Source organism: Anser anser (genome assembly GCF_964211835.1).
Source record: "Anser anser genome assembly, chromosome: 16".
Taxonomy (NCBI): Eukaryota; Metazoa; Chordata; class Aves; order Anseriformes; family Anatidae; genus Anser; species Anser anser.
In genome coordinates, this window is record NC_139737.1 from 9,470,838 (window position 1) to 9,491,259 (window position 20,422).

General features: G+C 38.0%; 1 protein-coding gene and 1 long non-coding RNA gene across 16 annotated transcripts in view; one reads left to right on the forward strand and one right to left on the reverse strand.

Moving 5' to 3' along the window:
* The window catches only part of PREX1 (phosphatidylinositol-3,4,5-trisphosphate dependent Rac exchange factor 1), a 172,277-nt gene extending 158,186 nt beyond the window's left edge, over positions 1–14,091 (forward strand). For both annotated transcript variants that reach the window (XM_083802157.1, XM_083802158.1), the window contains exons 32-40: positions 92–309; positions 1,336–1,435; positions 2,082–2,225; positions 2,888–3,002; positions 3,453–3,519; positions 4,257–4,444; positions 5,121–5,223; positions 5,776–5,843; positions 7,880–14,091. In XM_083802157.1, the coding sequence (XP_083658283.1) occupies positions 92–309; positions 1,336–1,435; positions 2,082–2,225; positions 2,888–3,002; positions 3,453–3,519; positions 4,257–4,444; positions 5,121–5,223; positions 5,776–5,843; positions 7,880–7,922 (1,046 nt within the window). In that variant the 3' untranslated portion in view covers positions 7,923–14,091. The remainder of the gene's footprint in view (positions 1–91; positions 310–1,335; positions 1,436–2,081; positions 2,226–2,887; positions 3,003–3,452; positions 3,520–4,256; positions 4,445–5,120; positions 5,224–5,775; positions 5,844–7,879) is intronic.
* LOC310882859 overlaps positions 1–20,422 on the reverse strand; it is a 178,547-nt gene that overhangs the window by 1,230 nt on the left and 156,895 nt on the right. For 13 of the 14 annotated variants that reach the window (XR_014573185.1, XR_014573186.1, XR_014573187.1 and 10 more), the window contains one exon: positions 17,086–17,194. This is a non-coding gene — a long non-coding RNA (uncharacterized lncRNA). Of the gene's footprint in view, positions 1–17,085; positions 17,195–17,847; positions 18,336–20,422 lie in introns of those variants that run through there. The other variant, XR_014573198.1, reaches the window with a different exon arrangement.

Consider the following 20,422-nt stretch of genomic DNA (forward strand, 5'->3'; position numbering starts at 1 on the left):
ACAGCAGAAGTCAAATGTCATGCACACAGATACTACAATAGCAGTGAGTAGTCTCATGACTACTTTATGCCTCTCTCCTCTTCTCTTGCAGATACTGAGCTACAGCTGAGGCGTGATTCCATCTTCTGCCAATCTCTTGTGGCTGCTATTTGCACCTTCTCGGAGCAGTTACTGGCTGCTCTCAACTATCGATACAACAACAATGGGGAATATGAAGAGAGCAGCAGAGATGCCAGCAGAAAATGGCTGGAACAGATAGCAGCCACTGGTGTTTTACTAAATTACCAGTCTCTGCTCTCCCCCACTGTGGTAAGATGAAGAGTTGCGACACTCTTGGGTCTGTTCACATTTGTATGTGTGCTGCTCTGCCACTCACAATCCAGCCAGAGCCCTTTGTTCTAGCAGCATGTTGAGGCTCTCACTGCAGCAACCTCAGGAGACTCCCAATGCTGACAGCCATGCCCCAGTATTCCATATCCCATTACTTCCATCTCCTCACAAATACTGGATGGCTGTCACACTAGAGCACTGTCAGAATCAAACTGCTTTTATATTTGGAGTGATGTTGCTGCGTTTAGTTGCTCAGCTGTTGGTGAAGCATGTGTGGCCTGCCCTCTTCTGGTGAAATCACACATTTCAACGAGTGGATAAAAGTTCTGAGTATTCAGAGTTCCAAACATGAAAATCTAGACTTTTGTTCATACAGCGACTGTTTTTATAGAATAGATGGACTGAAGTGTATTTCTCACACAATGCCGTGGTGCAGTGATTTGAGCCTAAGCTAAAGGCACCATGTCAAAGGAGGAGAAGGTCTTGCATAGTTCACCTGCACCTAATGAGTAGATAATCCTCAGTAGATAAGCTACAGTAAAAATGTTAAGAGAAAAGCGTAAAAAAGGCAAATAGCTCTGACAGTATAGAGAAGTGACTTTTTTGGACTTTTTAAACATCATATATTGAATGTGTGCAATGATTATTCCTTCACATTGCACGGAATGTAAGGACATTTATTTCACAGTAACTGATACGCTTTTCACATTTGTAGATATGGGGTAAAGTTTGGAAAAAGAGACACCTTCAAAATTATTCAGTGCTTCAACCTCTCTACTCTCTGTGAATCGCATCAAGCGACATCCAAGCGAAGGGTAGCTAAGCTTGTATCACAAAGTTAACGAGCCATTAGTAGTTACCTTGGGGGTGTGGAGTTAGTGGAAAGCTTTGTATTCTGCTTTAGGTCTCCTGAAGCAAAGCACACCAGTAACAACTATCCTGTCCTGCTATTGATTTCCTTCTGGCAGATGATGACCTATTTGTATCTGGTTCTTTGCCCCACAGAAGGAGGAGCGTACCATGCTGGAAGACATCCAGGTCACACTGACTGAACTGGACAAAGTTGCCTTCTATTTCAAGCAGATGGATGAAAGTCTTGTAGCAAGTGAGTATTCTCAGTTTCTTTGGAGGTCTTTTTTCGTGTTTGTTTTATAGGTTACATTTTCCATGATTATAAATCTAACAGACCACATCAAACCTGGAGAGTACCCAGCAACCTCTCTGAAGGACTGTTGCATTCCCTCAGCTTCCTCTGCAAGCACACAACATAAAAGCAAGGATTTTGATATCCTGGGATGTCAGTGGCATGTTCTGTGATTTAGGTCTGTGCCAGTGTACCTGACTTGTGTGATTTCACATGTAGGAAGATAAGACAGATGATGAACAGTTCCTGACAGATATTTGTAATTAACCACTCTACCAAAGGAAGAAGGACTGTCCCTCTACAGCTCTTCTGTGTCCTCTGTCCCACCTTGCCACATCTCTCCCCATGTTTTCTATGAGATGCCATGAAATAAGATGGGATTTTAATTGTTAATCACATTTACTGTATTAGCATCAAACATCATGCTAGCTGCATCTTTTAAGGATAAACTTTCAGAACCTGTTTTCTCTCAGTAAAGGTTCTCCCATATTCATCTAATGGCAGAGATGTGAAATGTCATTAGATTATCTAACAAACTCAGGCAGCAATGGTTTCAGATTTGGCCTGCTGTGGTAATACAGCAACTGTTTTATCTTTATTTCTGCAGATACTCATGTCTTCTACCACATCGAAGGAAGTCGTCAGTCCTTGAAGGTTATCTTTTATCTTGACAGCTACTACTTCTCCAAACTGCCTTCTCGGTTTCAGAATGGGGGAAGCTTGAAACTACACACGGTGCTATTTACAAAAGGTATCTATAAAAAGCTTTCTTGAGAAAAATAAGCTAATAGATGAGATTAAAAGATTCAAAATAAAGAATGACCATGAAACTCTTAACATAATGCAGCTGAAAAATAGACACATTTAAGAAGCAGATAGTTGTATTCTGGGAAGATCTGGGGATTGGTGGAGATTAGAATAAAACACAGTCATGAGAACAAGATATGCCTGCCTGGGGCTTTTTTATGCCTTCCTGCAAAGCTTCAAGTCACAAAGACATATTGGGCTATATGGACAGTCTTATCTAGTATGGTATCAAGAGATGTTCCCTGGGTACAAACAAGTATTTTTAAAAGCACACACCATGACAGAATTATCTGAGCTGGAAACAAAGGAATATTGACTAGATAGGAAACATTCATACCAAAATATCCATCAAGGGTCTATGAATGGGCAGTAATTATTGTTAGACAGAACTGCTTTCTGTGAAGCTCACCTTTATACCACTGCATTCTCACACTGGGAAATTCATTAAATTTATGCTGTAACAAATTAAGCTTGACATGATCTAACAGTCATGTGCAGAGCAGTGAGATGATGTAGAGATAAATAAATAAATTAAAAGAAAACTAATAATATTCTACATTTGCATTTTCCATAATTAATGTCTTAGCTAAATGTTTTCTTTTTCAGCTCTGGAGAGTATGGAGGGACAATTACAACCAGCTGGTTCACCACTGGAAGAACTTCCCCAGCAAATTAATGGTCTCTCTCTTGAAAAAGTGCAGCAATACTACCGTAAACTCAGGTATTTCACACTTCTCTTTTCCCTTAAAAGACATTGAAAAGAGTGCTCCTTGCTAACAACATTAAAACTCATGAAAAAGAGATTCTACTCTTGATGATTTCCTGTACAAATAGGATTCTTGTACAAATGAGGAGATCCTCATTTTGTGAGAAACCTGTTAATTTTCTTCCCACAGTTAAGCTTGTTCTGAAGTAGTGCACTGTACAGAATGAAATTCCCATCTAATTTGACTTCAGAATTTTGCACAGGGCTAACATTATATAAGAAAGGATTTTTGGAGTATTTCAGTACAGACTATATAAATTTCTGCAATCAAAATGCTTCAATAAGAAGGCAGATCTTGAAGTACAAGACTTCTATCATAGTCTTCTCAGACGTTTTGTACAAGACAGTACACATATGTGCTTGAAATGAGAATCACTAACGTAGTCCTTGCTGGCATTTTTGCAGGACATTTTATCTAGAGAGATCAAACTTGCCCACCGATTCCAATACTACCGCAGTGAAGATTGATCAGGTATTGTTATTTGTTTTATTTCTTCATGAGCCAGTCTCTAAAACCCCAGTCATGGGACACCCATATGGTACACCTGTACAAACCCAAACATAATTTTAAAAAAGTTCTCTGCTCTAAAGAAGTGATGTGAATTTCTCTGGAGCTTAGCTACAGTTTTTTTTGTTTGAAGAAAATGCGGGTACCTAGAGTAAACATAATCCTTAGCTTACGCACTAGTAAGACTCCATATCATGCTGATTGCCTCTGCTAAATAACGTTAGATGTTAGACAGAATGAATTAATTCTTCTCTCCCACAGATGTATAAAAATGAACAAACATTCAGATTACAAGTTAGGTTTTGTTCACAATTATAGAAGAAAACAACAGGACAATAGTGCTTCCCAGCATCTCATCCAAAGGCAGGCTAACTGGGGCAGGTGACATGAATATTTGCCTGTAAGGCAGTAAGTAATACTGCAGTGAAGACAAATCAGAAAATTTGTAATTGTAATATGCATTGTAAACAAGCTATGTGATTCATGGTAATGGCAAAAAATTGCCCCAAACATAAGCCACCATTTGTATTTTTCTACTTCTAAAGTTCATGTATGTTCTAAATAGTTACTACTGCACAGCAGTTACCCTTGTGTAGATTTAAGGTCCTGTGCTGAGACACAGGATAAAGAATTGTAAATGTCTTTATAACTGAAGGAGTAAACGTGCCACTGATGTGTTGTTGTTTTCTTGCTTTGTTTAGCTTATTCGTCCCATTAATGCAATGGATGAGCTTTGCAGGTTGATGAAGTCTTTCATTAATACAAAACCCACCCAGTCAGGATATTCAAACAGTAACATATCAGGAGCTGGCCTGCTACCTATATCCTCCGAGCTCTGCTACCGACTTGGAGCCTGTCAGATTACTATGTGTGGCACTGGAATGCAGAGGTGAGATTAAAAAAGCCGAAATGTTACTGCTGTGATTAAAATTTTTGTCTTTTATAGAGATTTGAGCAATATATATGATTCTGTTCAAATCAGTACAAAGGTAGATGCTAAGTGAATATAATAAGGATCTAAACCTACTGCCATCTTTATTTTAGGGTAGGTTATGAGTTTTAATACTTCCGTTAATAGCTAGTTTTGACACACAAACTTTGTTTCAGTGCATCAACCGATGCAATTCACTAAGTGAGCTCATTGCATATAACTTTCAGTCAATATCACCTTCAATACACACTGAAAATGTGGGAAGTTGCTCAGAAATAGCTGTGTAATTTTGGTATGTGCAAACATTGGTTCTAAACACACCACTGTTCTTCAAGTGAGTAAAGAAAAGATTTGTTTGTGAATATGCTTACATGACGTCATGCAGAAGAGCAATGTAACATTGGCTTGTGGTAATGATGCTGCAGACTAAAACAATTGCAGAATCTAAGTGTAAAGAGACTGCAAATGCAGGACTAAGCTTACATTATAGTTTAGTAACTAAAAAAGCTAAGTTTTAAATATAAAAAAGATAGCTAATAGAATATATGCGTTAACAGGTAAGTGTCCTATATATACCTATATGTACATTTTAAAATATAATCTTTGATTTTCTCTCTCCTGTTCCCATGTTCAGAAGTACACTGAGTGTGTCCCTGGAGCAAGCAGCCATACTGGCTCGAAGTCATGGACTTCTGCCCAAGTGTATCATGCAAGCTACAGACATCATGCGAAAGCAAGTAAGTATTTGGATGTGTGTATCTGTGGCAAGCCACCAGTTTAATTCCTGTAATATCACAGTACAAACACCAATTTATTTCCCTGCGGCACTGTATTTTGTGCAGTACAAACTCATATAGCCAAACTTCTATTAATGTCTGAACAGCTTTATCTCTGACACAACAAAGTAACTTTTGCATGTACAGCCATTACAGCAATTAAAATATATGCCTTAGTGCACATAAGTTAAAGTGTGTGCCTTGTTGATTAAATATACTTGATAGTCTCTACTTTTTAAGACAATTTCTGTAAATACAAAAAGCAAAAGTCTCAATCAGTGTTAAACTGTAGAAACTCCCTAGTGATAGACAGCAGTGCTTGTAAAGTGCTTTGGGATTAATTTCATCTTTTAAGTAAACGCAGATGACTAATGTATGTACCCAGTGGATTCCAAATCTTCTAGAGGTAGTTAATGGATTCTCAAATAGAAAACATAGTCCCATTATAATATTTTCCCCTAAGGACAAGATGCTTTATCAATATTGTCAGTACCATAAATTCTGTTTCTTTAGGGACCAAGGGTTGAAATCTCTGCCAAGAATCTGAAAGTGATGGACCAAATGCCACCATGTGCGCCCCGGTAAGTTATTATGTATTATGCATGTTATCTGAGTGCTTGTTTTATGTTCCTGTATCAGTTGTGGAGTTCCTATTCTAACCAAAGATCTCCTTAGTAGCAATAGCAGAAAAAAGAAAAAAAAAGTTCTCCTTTCTCACTGTACTAAACTGTGGTCTGTAGCTTAATAAGCTTTGCCTGTTATAACTGGCAGATCATTAACTTCACAGGTTTCTGCATTTTCTAAATAAAGTATCACTGAACAGAGAAAAGGGTCTTTATTGGACCATTGCTATGAGTTGGAAAAGCTAGCGATTGACAGCCATCTGTGGAATGCTCAGAAAAAAATCCTGAATGGCAAATCTGACTGTAGATATGCAAAGATAATTCATAAGCTAGTACTTTGGCTGCAGTCCTATTGTGTGCTTAGAATATCTTGACTGTATTTACGGCAGAGAATCATCTAGGTTGGAAAAGACCTTCAGGATCATCACAAGTCCAACCTGACCTACTGAGTCCCATCACTAAAACCACATCCCTTAATGCCATGTCCAGATGTCTCTTAAAGACTTCCAGGGATGGGGACTCCAGCACTTCCCTGGGTAGCCAACCATACAGTAATGCAGCTCTAAGAAAGACCCTGGTTGCCCAGGGTTATGTATGCTGTTTTTGTCTAGAACACGATTTTGGAAAGCACTGTACGTTTGTAATCCTACTGCACCTAACAGGAGCTAGAGATGTTCAGCACCTCTCTTTACAGGATACTTTCTAAGAGCATCTTTATTTTTAAGAGAAGTATCTTTTTGGCCTATTTACTCCAAACGCATTATGTCGGAGAGAAGAGAATAATCTTTAATAAAGTACACCACAGCATTTTCACACAATGGTCATAACAAATCCCCATGATTTAGATGAATATTTGCACAGAATCAGTTTGTACAAATAATTTCTGCCTCTACTCTTGTTAATGGCATTGTTTACACGAAGCAAGCAAAACAGTTCCAGCATGCAGGAATTGGCATCAGAAAAGATCTAGTAAAGTCTTTGCCATCCCTTCAGACAGAGCTATCTGCCCCTCAAAATGTTTATAGGAAATTACTTTAAATTTTAGAGACTGTCACAGTGCTTACCATAGCAGTCTGCCTTTGGTTTATTTTTTTCAGAGACCTTAAAGGGAAAAATATTGGGCATTTATAACCACAACCTTATCCTTCTGTTAGGTTGTAATTGTTATTTCAAAAAGGAATAAAACAATAGTCTGGGTTGGCTCCTCTACCATGTTCCCAGTGTCACACATCAGCATTCTATCAGCATGCTTATTTTGCCTTGTTAATGACCTACATTATTTAGGTTCCATTTTTATGACTGTAACAACATGCTATGTTTAAAAATGAACAGCTTTACAAACAAAAATGAGACATTTCTCTGTTTTGGCATACATGCTAGATTACCATGACAAATTCCAGGACTATTTGCTTGGATTATTTCAGGGTAATAAAGCTCAAATACGTATGTTCCTACTGGGTTCTATCATCATAATTTGAAATAAAACTGAGCAAAATTAAAGGAAGATCTGGTGAATTAACTTCAGTTCTCAGTATCATCTTTCAAGATTTGTCAAACTCTAGAGTAGCAGTCTTGAAAGGTTACCTTGATTTTATTCAAATATAATGTAGAAAAGACTACCACAAACAATCACATGAGTCAAGATGCACTTAGGTTAACCATCGTCCCCCATTAAACCCCAACTGGTTTAAAAGAAAAGAAATAGAAAAAGAAAGGGATTGCTGAAGACCTGAATTGGGCCAAAGTTAAAAAGGAGTGATGGAATGTCTCAAATAGTATTTAAACAATGATGGTAAATAATGTAGTTAATAAATCACTAGTAACACTTTTATATTTGCAATTATGAAAAATAAGGCTAGTGGCATTCTTGATATTGGATTACTTATAAAGCTTGCGGAATGGTAAGGAAGAAGCTAACTCTTGTATACTATGCCAGTAACTTCGTGTTATCATTCCTATGACATTTAATAACGTACTCTTAATCTGCCTTAAAGACTCTACAGGTTGTGCCAGCCACCTACAGATGGGGATTTATAAAAGTGAGAGAGGCACCTGCGTTGTGGCATCATTCAAATATTCAACAACATGCAGCCCTGTCTGAGGACCCACGCTAACTAACGCTGACAGCGCTGAAACAAGAGGAAGAGATGGTGCTCTGAAGTAGTCAGAGGTGAACGTGCTGGATCCAGGCACCAAGAATCTGCCTTTGAACTCCTGCAGTACACACAGGGATTCTTGTATCGCTTTGCCTTCTCGAAGAAATTCTTGAAACAAAGATCACAGAACTAAAAGGGATGTTATTGCCATTTGCTAGATGCCTGGAAAAATGACAATTATGCATCAAGAAAGCGCAGTTTTACTGATGACTTGTTTGTGCTGCCACCTAAAAGTTGTGGACTTAAAGGTATGGATTGGTTAAGAAAATCCAGAAAGACGCCCCTCTCTCTCCCTGTACTGTATCTGGCATCCATTTAATTGCCAGCATCATTTTGGTCAGTGGCCTTGAGCAGTAGCTTCACAAACACCACTTTTTAATGTACTGACCTGCACTTTGGAACAACAAATAGCACAATCTATGGTTTATTGAGATACGAACAGAAAGAATTTCTTCTGGAGTCATTTTCCACTTCAGCCCAGTGAGAACCAATCTATGCTGCAGAGTATACATTCCATAATACTTCTCACATTTACTTCATGTTACTTACTGTAGCTTTCAGGTTTTGGATTAACTCTTTTTACTAATGCCCTATTATGTGCTCTGGAAATACAGTGGTATATAAGGGGAGAGATTGGAGTGAAAGATTTTAAAGGAAACTTTACAAAGGAAAAATACAGTCTTATAATCTGATTATTTGAACAGATGTAGTTTTTAAAACCAGTCAGAAGAACTATACTTATTTATGTGGAGTGGAATACGTGTTTTGGATCATGTTATTATATATACAAGATTTAAATAAAAATTATATTGTTTAAAATGGGACCAATATGCTGGCAATTACACAGCTACTCCCAGTTTACTGAAAAGAAATCTACATTATTTAAAATCTTTCAATATTTAAGTAGTCTTTAATACAGTTATTAAGATGTATTAGGGATGCTTTAAGTTAAAAGAAAAAAAAGGAATCATGTATATAATGTACTTTATTTTTTCTTGTTTAAAAAATTGTTCTCCATTCTGTCAGTATTATCCTAAGCACAGTAATTTTTTTCCAAATTACTGGCTGAAACTAATTGAAACATGTCAGCAGTCTCAGGACAGAAATAGCGTTCTCTTGGAGTGAGTGCCTTAACATGACCACCCATCCCTAACAAATTTCAATTGTAGGCAGGTGTCAGTGGGCAGGTGTATAGGATATTTACCATTCCTCTGTTCCTCCACAGTCTCATTTAAAACAGTTCATTATTAGGAGATCCAGAAGCGCTTTGCAGTGATGTGTATTCCAGAAGATGAAAGGTGGTTTTTGTTTTTTTTTTTAATATTATTATTTCTGAGGTTGTTTGTGTTTTAGCTGGGTTAGTTTTATTTTATTAACATCCCAACCAATTCAAATCTTAAATTAAAATCAGACCCTTTCAATTTGGCTATGAAGGTCTTTTAATTTTTTAATTTACACATCAGCACAAAACAGCTTATGACAAGTTTGGGGATGCAGCTTGTTCTGAACCTTGTTTCTGATTCTTTAAAGTATTTTCTTCGTGACTCACAGACTGAAATCATTTTGGGGAAGGAACGTCTTTTGTTTGATCTCTTAATTATTTCCTCTGACTTAGAGTAACCTGTTGCAGGGAACTAGGGCAACCCATCATTAGCCAGCTGTCAGATACAGGGGTTTGTTACTAGAGTAACCATTTTTTACTGCAGTAAGATGAGCAAAGCATCATTTCAATGCACTTTCTCATTTTTTGGTCAATTTTGCAAGAGTTATTCTTGGCCTTTGCTGTTTGAAGAAAAAATGGATGTTTCTCTACTGAATTCTCAACTTAAAATCTACTTAATATTATCAAAATAAGGACTGTAGGAAAACCTAAAAGCAAAAAGAACACACATGCCAAGATCCTCGCTTTGTCTACATCAGCTCTGTTCAGTGGAACTGCAGCAATCTGTACAGCCTGGTGAGGATCCTTGCCCACATTTATGCAGTCATTGTAGACGTTAAAGATGCATAGAAGAGCATCTAAGGGCATTTACACTGTGCACTGTTTTACATTGAAATGTACATGTTATTCTCATTGAAAACATGATAGAAGTATTTTTATTATTAAAAGTTGATTTATATTATAAGGAAAGAAGATATGATTTTATTTTTCTGTTACACCCTTGATTTCCTTAGTGTTTAAGTTCTATTTAACATTTTAAGTTCTATCTGATATTTGTATGGAGCGGTGAGAAGTTCAAGCTGTAAGGGAAAAGTAGTTTTCGATACCAGCTCAAGCTGGCAGCACAGTGCTAAACACTTCCTGTTTGTGCAGTGCAGCTACAGATGTGGTTTTACTGCAGACTTCATATTAAAGTAGAAAAACTGTTTTGATGCAGTAAAATTGCAATGTTGGAATCCAGGGCTGGAAAAGACAGATTGAAATAGGAAAAAGACAAAAAACAGGCAATGCACAAATGAACCTGCAAGTTAAAAGAGCGGATTAAGTCTGCAGAATTTCCACAGGTAAAAGCAAAATAAGAATCAGGCCTGCCGCAACTGAGCAAGTGGGGATTTCATAGAGCTGAAGCATCTGATACATTGCCATGTGGAAAACTTAGTTGAGATGGAGAAAATGGAAACTAGCAGCATGATTATGAGGTGTGTGAGCAGCTGGCTAAAGGAGAGAAGGAAACACTGAAAAGAAAGTGGGGGTTGGATGGGGGTTGCAAGTGGAATTTCTTACATTTCAGTTTTGTAACTGAATAGATTTAACATTTTCATTAATCACTGAAGCACACATGCTACCAGACTGGGGTTGATTTGGCACTAATCTAGAGAAGGTTTAGGACACACACAAAGATAGCCCTGGAAGACAAGTAATTGACTGGGATGAAATTATATAGTACAGATGCTAGCACATGCAGTCGAAGATTAAACAAAGTATTTTGCTATATTTCATGTTAACTGAAAATAAAAGGACCTTGGTTATAGAGATTGCCAGATGACTTAGATTCAATACAATTATCATAAAAGCTCAGCCTGCACCAGGAGACAGATTTCCAGTTGAGAAGTATTCAAGCCACTGTGCAAAGGCCTGGTGGGCTCCTAGCTGGATAGCCACGTACAGTTATAGTCACCAAATAATTAAGTGAGACTATAGTGGCTAGATGTTGAGAAAAGACACTAAAATGGTATCAGTAAAGTGGGTACAAGTCTGCAATGAAGAGTAGAAGAACTTGAGTTCTTCAGCCTGAGGTACAGTATATCTGATGTCTTTATAAGAAGGTAATTGTAAGAAAAGCAAAGGCAATTCAGTCTAAACCTAAATACAGACACACAGAGAAAAAGGAATACAAACAATTGGGGATAAATACTAGCTGAGAACTGTTTTGAACCTTAGAAAACTTTTCCAATCAGAATCTGAAAAAAAAAAAAGGCAAACAAAAAGCTAACAACAACAAAACCCCAGCACTTTTACAAAGATGCTTACAAAGCTTATAAAAAAAAAACAAACCTGTAAGCAGTGGTGCTTAGAGTAACAGGAGAGCCTCTCTGGGTGGGTCAGGAAAGGCTGTGTGCTCTGTATGTGTCTGTGACAGAAGCCGGAAACAGGCCCAGCTCTGCCCTGTTTTGTCCATGGCATTTGCAAAGCAGAAAGCTTCAAGTCCAGGCCTAGCAGTCTTTTAGCATTAGACATTTTCAAATGCCAGTACTTATTTGCAGACTGAACTAGTAGGATTTTTAGATGAGAAGCCACAGATTCAGACAGATGTCTCAACAGGTCCTTTCAGAATAAAAAATATTGAAAAGACAAATTCACCTGGGCTCTGGCAGATCTTTTTGCTTCCATCATATTTTCTTATCAGTAAGTGGTGCTAAAAGCTCACTGCTCTGCTATTTGGGAATATTTTCAGTGCTAATTATTTCATGGGTCTGAAGTGATCTAGGATATAAAACACTAAGTGAAAACAACAAGAATTTCAATGTAAAAATAATTTGAAACACTCCTGGCTCCCTAACAGTGCACATAGTACAATCTGTCATACTGCTTGGCATTACAGGTGTCTAGCACAGCTGGTAAGCACCTGGTCATTGGTCAATGGCAAAAGGGGAAAAAAAGAACAGCACAAACTTAAACAGCTCATGAAGCTATCATTCACAAACGCATAGTGCATAGACTTGCTGATAAGGTATCAGCGATTAATCAAATTATCCAGTACAATTTGTATATAAAACTAGTAAGTATAGTGTAGACCTACGGAGTTAGAATACAAGGTTCAAAGTAAGACAAACCTGCAGTAGTTATTTATCTTAACAAGGAAGTAACAGCACTCTTTTTCTGCTCTGTATGTAGCGTGAGAGCCCTGGCTTTGATTAGCACTGAGAAACCATTGTCGTGCCACTGGGCTCTGAGCCATCCCTGTACGCAGAAATCCTTTCTGTTTTCTATTTAATACTATGGTGTAACAGCAGGTTTGATGGTACTGTCGCAGCATCACTACTCTTCATCACTAAAGGGGTCTTTCTACTTAAACAGAATACCTTCTAGTGCCCTTAAACCATGGCTTTCTGAGGTCTCTGTCTCACTGTTCCCAACAAACCTCCTTTGCTGTAATGAGCAATTCACTTTTCCTTCCTGCTTCAGTTTGGGGAGGGAACTGGGGAACTATTTTCTTACCACTGTACTGTGAAGAGTCAAAGGAGAAAAACTGTAACCCGTTTTCAAAACTGGGAGTTGTAAGCTGTTTTGAAAACAGGGAGTGCTTTACATACATAATATAATATAGTTCTAGTGACTTTAAAAACAGGAAGATGGATAGAAAAATGGGATAAACATCACAAAGACACAAAGAAACCTCTGCATTTAATTCCCATAGGTATATTATTTGACAGCACTTGGTTGGTTAGAGGAAAGACAACTGAGTATATTTTTCATGCAGTCATTCTGCTCCATTTCAGGAATCAGAAGTACCATATATTTATACACACCATCAGGGAACCTACTTTAACATACCTGTTTTCCTTTAGGACAAAAAAAACATCTATGTATGAAGTTTCTTCAGGCTCCTTATCAGCAGCTGTCACTATCTTTGATTTGATCAATATCAGAATTCAGAACATAAGTGAATGTTAAATCAATAATCTTTTTAAAAAAAAGGTCTTGGCAATAGGCTATTCATTTTGGATTTCCAAATAGTCCCTGTTAAGCCTGTTTCTTCTATTGCACAGTTTGGCATGCATATAATATGGTTTATTTCAGGTCCTACTAACTGTCAGTGTTTCTATATACTGTGAGAATCAGGCTCTGATTCACTGTTGCAATCAATCAAGCGTACCAGAAGAAAAATTTGTTACTACCTGTACCCCCATCAGTTGACTGGGTTACTCATTTTTACTCTCAAGGCTACCCTGGCTTTAGAGCTGATTTAAAGACAAAGGACCCAATTATCTTAGAATAACTGGTTTGGTTTTCATAGTTAACCTTTCACAGCTGTGTCTAGATGAGATAAGCCCGCAAGATGAAAATCACTGCACTAGTACAGCAAGTATAGAATACGTAACTCATTGCAGAGGACAGAGGACTTTTGAAAGGCTTTATTTTTAGTCTTGTTACTAAGGGTAGCAATGGCCACACTAATCTGACAATAGGTTAGACCAAATTTAAAAGGCTTTTGAAAGATAACTGATGATCAACTACAGGAACAAGACTGATACAAAGTTATTGCATTTACAGCTCATTTTGCACCTAAGATCAATTACCTCATCTGGGCAGGGGGGAAATGCTGAAGTGACACAAGTTGTACAGTATGTTTTTGCATAAAACAGACCTTTACGTGGTTTTAGGAAAATGTTCTGAGATGATATTTTTATATCGGTTCATTGGACTGGCATTTTCAAATGTTTTGTAAAAAGAAAAAAATGTACAGAATATTTGAGAGGTTTTTTCCAGTTATGTTCGAGGGATTCTAGTATACTAATAGAGTGTTATATTTTTCTTCATGTTCTGTATTTTTAACTAAGCATGTGTATCCTGCATTAAGATAAAAGTCTTAATATAATTTGTTCAACTTTTTGTGTTGTATTGTCTAATCCATGTTGTCATTTTGGTATTACTCCTGTGTGTGTGTTTGGTATACTGTATGCTCTGTGTCTGTCAGAGTTGAAATCAAGTCACTCAGAAAACACTGCCCAGATGGTCATAATGATGGGTCTTCTATCAGACAGGATTCAGAGCACTCCTCTTGGGTTTGGATGGTTGAAAGATACCTGAATGAGGAACATTTCTGTTGGGTTTTTAAAATTACTTGGGCTATTGCTTGTTTAAGCAGAGACATTTGGACTTCATGAAGAGTAAGAAAGTAAATGGAAAACTGTATTAGAGGTCAAGTCCATTTTGTTTTGTGGGACAATTAAAAGAGCTCTTTCCTGCTGTCTGCAAACTGTATTCTGTCTTCATAGGTCATAGACTAAGGAACTAGATCTCTTTCCCTTCCTCTGCAAAAAGAAGGACAAAAACTGGAACCAGGACAATGCATTGCTGCCTTTTATTCCCACAACTGAGCATCTAAAACTTTCTTTGACCCTGAAACCAAGAACGATCCTGAGTCTTCCCTCAGAGCACTAAACTCAGAATTACATGTTCTGACACTTACTCAGAATATCAAAATGGGTGACAACATTTATTATTTTCCATTGTGTATGTACTGCATCAAATGCCTGGCAATCCAGCAGTTTGCACGAGGAAGTTCTGGACAGCCAGCCAGCCTGCCTCACCACACCAGCTTATTCTACTCCTAAATGCCTCTGATACACTCAGCTTGCCAGTGCTCTCAGCTATCTCTGACATGGGAACTCTTGCCATTTTCCTGTCTATCTAGGGGCTTGCATTTAGGCAGAGATTCTGTTCTCTGAAAGAACTTACTGCAGACAAAAACTCTGCACACCTGAAAGCATTCAATAGGTTTCCAAGAAAGAAGAGAGTAACATAAGAGTTAATCCTTTCAGTGGTGCCTCTGATCAAGATACAGTGACTTGGGCTTCCTTCTCTTTGTAGTAATAAAAAGAAACATTGTCAAAGCCAGATTCAAGAACAGTTTTGTTTGGGGCTTCCTTTGCCCTAAAAAAGAACATCTGTTTCGTCCCATTATTGCATGGTGAGCTAGGTTAGGTTTTTGGTTCTTATACAAAATTACACTGGTGAATTCTCTACATCCTCCAAGTCTAGAAGCCTGAATATTACAAAGCAAGCACAAGCTTCTAGTTTTCACAATGGTTTGACTTCCATTGCACTTGCAAGAAAATTAAAGGTGTGCTGCTGGTTCAGCAACTCCTGACCTAGAGACACATTTCAGCCTTAAAACGGTTGAATATATGACACTGGGACAGAAACCAAAGAAAAACGAACTAAGTCAACGTGCCATAGATAGAAGCAATAAATAATAAGCTACTGTCCAAGCAGTATTTTATACTACAGAAAATGACAGCTGTCAAAGAATGAGGAAGTTGGTGCACGTCTGTCCTCTGTCACTAACAAGTTATGCAGTGTGGTCACTCAAGTTTTGAGAGATACTATTCTGTTTCAGAGGCTATTTTTATAGAAAGAGCCTACATAGTAAGAAAAGGAAAATTAAGGTAAATGGGCATTAGGAATTGAAATTAAGGAACAGAGAACTCAACTAGTAAACTTTCCTTCTGAGAGTAATACAGATCATGAAAGGTACACTGAAGTAATCTTAGAGATCTGCATTAAGATTCCTAGTCCAATGTTCATCAATCTAAGAGCCCTCTCCCTCTTCAACTACATTTCCTACTTAATCAGCATCAGTTTTTATAAAGTTCCTTTTCTTTTCCCTGGTGAATGTGACCAGCTTGCTTTCCAGCTTGCTTTCTCATTTGATCCCAGTCACCTGGGCAATCAGCTGGTCACTGGCAAAGGAATTAGCTGCTTGCTTGCAGGAGATGAACTAAAATGTCTGAGTTTTTTCATGTTACAGTTCAGAAGTGAGGGGCAGAGACTGTGACTGTGCCAGTTCTTTGCCTTGGAATCCTAATAGCATTTCACTATCCTGAATTCATAAGATGTCTTGAACAAAGAACAAATACCACCAGGGAAGCTTAAAAATGAGAGCTTGTACTAGTAGTACCTTTTATTAGTAGTACCAGTACTAGCCACACCTATGACTTGCACAGAAGTGATGTAAAGAAGTCTGCCTTATTAGATCAACAGGACAAAAGAGTAAATAACCCCAGTTCAGAGCAATCAGAACAATTTCTAGAAGGTTTCTGACAACCCTTTTTCCTTGTACAGCTACCGGTAACAGCAGTTCATGCAGGGGCATGCTGCTGCTGCTGTTGAGTGTGCCAAAGGAACAGTGCTGAAGGCCTGCTGAGAAGCTGTGCTGTGCTTGCTGTCTGCCCCAGCTCCGCAGCTGCTGTGACAGCAGCAGGGAGGCAGCTGCAGCCCACCCAGATCAGGAGCAGGGCACCCCCGAGACCATTTGCTTCCAAACTTCCACAGTAGGCAGAACCAGATTTTACACCTGCCAGGGGCTGCCCACCTCCTGGGGGCACAAGTATACAGGAGGAAATTTTGGAAGGAAGACACAATACTTGTCTGTGCCCAGTCTCCACCTATGCACTATATTATGCTAGGCAATTTTTTGCTACAGATGACATATGGCCTTAATCTTCAGTGTTTTTCTTTTTTTTTTTTTTAATTGTTGTCCTGTGCTCATTAATAGGCTGGGAGTTTTCTTCAGTGACTTAATCGTTTTCATCTTACAAATAGTTTTCTGTTAAAATAAATGCCTGTCTGTCTTGTATAGGCTCATCCACCGATCACTACACATTCAATAAAATTGTTTTTTTTTTTTTTTCTATTCAGGTCATTACACATATGCAGAGAAAGATGATGTGTGGACAATGGGTTTGCTGCATTGAGTATCTCAGGTTCTATTTGCAGTTATGTTCTCCTTACCCTGTGGTCTGGTGAATGGCTGACAGCATTTTAAGTCAGTACAAAATAATACCTTTTATATAGAACAAAAAGAGCAAAAAATTACCTTTTTGCTGGTTTTCATTCAGAGTTGAAATGATTACTTGTCAAAACTGTAGTCCTGTTGATTTTCAATAGCAGAAGCTGTGTCCAGTTCTTTGATTAAGATGAGTTCTCTGAGAAGAAAAAGCATGAGAAGGATGAAATTGCTAAGTGTAAAAAATGTAAGCTGAACATCAGGAAACATTCTCAAAAGTAAGGTCGATGAAATGTTGGTCAAATCCCTTATGAGGAGTTCTGATCATTTGGGACTTACACAGCATATAATTTGAGTGAGCAAAAATGAGCTACTGAATTAGCTGTAGAAATGAGCAGTGAAACCTATAGGTTGTACTGTTCAGTGCATTACACAACAATTACACTAATCCCAATGGCGCTTAAAATCTACTATAAGATAAATTACTGCCATATTAATGTAATTTTTCTTAATTTATCACATAGGCTCACATAGCCATTAGGCTAAACTATTTACATTTACATATCAAAAAGGTAATCCTTTCCCAAAGGAATTTGTAATCCAAAAGTTTATCCAGCAATTCTTTTGAAGGGTGTTGTAGGCACTTCCTAACAGAGGAGGTTAGGTAGACAAACAGAAAACCCCACCACGACTAACAAAAAAAGCAGTCCTACAGAAGCAAGGCTACACCTTCTAGGACCAAGTCTTGAATGAACTGCTCAGATTATATATCCATTTCCAACTTGACTGGAAGTGAAGTTTTATTAAACTCCTGATTTTTACACTTTTAAACTGACTTAAACTGTCTCCTACCTTATACCAGTTGGTCTTGATAAAGCTGTTTGCTTTAGGCCAGTTTATCTCCTGCTTGCTCCCCTGCTGCCCGTAATGAAAGGTAGTTAAGAGCTCCCTGACTAACGTGACCAGCTGAGTTACAACTCCTTCTCCAGTCACAACCTGGAGGAAGAGCACTGCTGCTAAATAGGGCTGCTTTTTCTAAGAAGTCAAAGCTCCCTTGGAGCTCTTTCACAATCCCTTCTGGTAGTCATGATTCACCATTTGAAAAATACTTCGCCGTGCTAAAATAATGACTCATTTTGCAAAATGTCAATTAATGCCCTGCAGAGTCTGCAAAAAATAGGTCTGTTTTTAATGAATTAGAATTAAAATTAGTAATTAATGCTTGAATCAAGTGATTATTTTCTTGATCCTGCTTAAAATTAAATTTGGTTATAAGCACTTTGAAGGCAATGAGCAAGGAATCATTATTATTTAATCAGGTTTAAATTACTTACATAATTACTTACATGAGTGACGTATTTTTATCTCGAGATAATTAAAAATAATTAGTATGGCTGTATCACATTTTTAATGTGCAAAAATCTAATTCACATTATTAGCAGTGCTTGAATACTTGCTTCTTTTTTGGATGGAATTTATCTGCAAATTATTGTGCCAAAGTTAATGAAGCTATCATATGAATACATTGCTTGGAAAGAGTGATTTGGAAAGGATGCATCATTTATCTGTGATCCCATATGAACTCAGCTCTACTTTATTTTTCAGGGTTTTTTTTATTAAAGTTGTGTGAAATAATAAGCAGTTTTATAGCCAGTACAACAGCTAAGGTGTCTTGCTGAAAGGAATAACAAACCTTGGGCCTTATTTCTATTGCCTATTTGGTGCAAATCAAGTGTAGTTTCCATAAATTCCACAGAATCACAATGCTAAACAGCACATATAACCCAAGCACAGCAGCACTGATTTGCATTTACTAAAGTAATAGTTTTCAATTTTTTTAACAGTGTGGACCAAACAATCCCCAACAGACAGTCTACTTTTTGCCTATCTATATGGAACAGAACCTCACAAATGATCACGCACTCTCTTACTAATAGCACAACATCGATTCAGCTATCTAAAAGACTTGTTTACATGGGAAGGAGAGATATGAAAGTATCTGAAGTATTTTTTACCTTTTAAAGCATTCTAACTTTAAAGGACGATTTAATTGCCTTTTAAAGCAGTTTAACAGATGGAGATAAATAGGAGGAGCCAGGATAATGTCATTAGCCAGAAGTGCTTTATGGATTGCATTTATTAAAATTTCTCATTAGAGAATTACACTTGGGTTCTGAGATGCAGCCTAGACCACGGCTGTGGTTAGCCTGCTTTTATAAAGCGGAGCTAATTACAAAGTTCAGAACAGAAGTTTCCCAACTGTTCATTCAGTATCTTTGGGGTTTTCACACCTGCTTCTTGTACTAACCAATCCTTATTCACCAACAGATCTCTAGCTTTAGCAGTCAGTGTGTGCCTTGGCTCAAACTCACAGTGGAATAAACATTTTCCTTCCTTGCCCACTATGGCTGCACCTCTAGCCCTGGGCCTAGAGGGGTCCAGCTCCTCGTCTGATGGGCTGTTGGCTCTGGGTTGCCAGTGAGCACTCATCACATCTGGCCCCCCTCTGACAGTAGTTTCTGACTACTTTGCAATAATCTTCAAATATATTTATCTCCACAGCATCCCTATGAAGTATTGGTACTGTTTACCCACTGTATGGACAGAAAATGAGAACAAAATCTCTGAGATATAACTCCAACCGCATGAAAATCTGTTGAAAGACAAGAACCAAACGGCAGTTTTCACACAGGATGAGGATTACCAGCAATATGCTCGGATTTGTGTTGGTATCTGCCAGGACTTGTTCACCAATGATTTTAAAAATAAAGGGGTAAAGAGTCTTGTGAGAAAAATGCAAACGACAAAATGTTATTTAGGGTAACAAAATCCAAAGGTAGTTGAAAAGAGCTGCAGAAAATGTTTATAGGAGTGAGTGGCTGAAGTGATTAAATGGGAACTAAAATTCAACGTCAGTAAGTGTCATGTATTGGTCACTGAAAAAAAGAATTAGGTATTGGATGTACTGTCAGGCTTTAAATTTGATATCCAAGCTCTGGAAAATCTCTTTGAGTTTTTGTGCCCCACTCCCTGGAATCATTAGTTCTGTGCTCTGAGGCAATCATAAGGAAACCAGAACAACAGAATTGTTAGGAAAAGATGAGAAAACATAGCAGAAAACCTTATTAATTCCATGACACACCTGAGAATACTACAGGAATTATTCTTCTGGTTTAGGCTGCCAAATGCTTCTGAAGAACCTTGAGGCTGCTCGCAAGCGACAGGCCCAGTGCCGTGTGCAAAGTTTCTGCGCAGCACCGAAGGAAATCCCCGGCACAGGAGCCAGCCTCCCCCTGACCACCAAACCAGCCACCCTTTCAAATTCTACTGACTGTTCCTCCTGCCCTTCCTCTCTCCACAGAAAGCTTCTTGTTAAGAAGCTCTGGGCTTCTTCTTCTGTCAAGTGAGTTTCCTTTAATTATTTTTT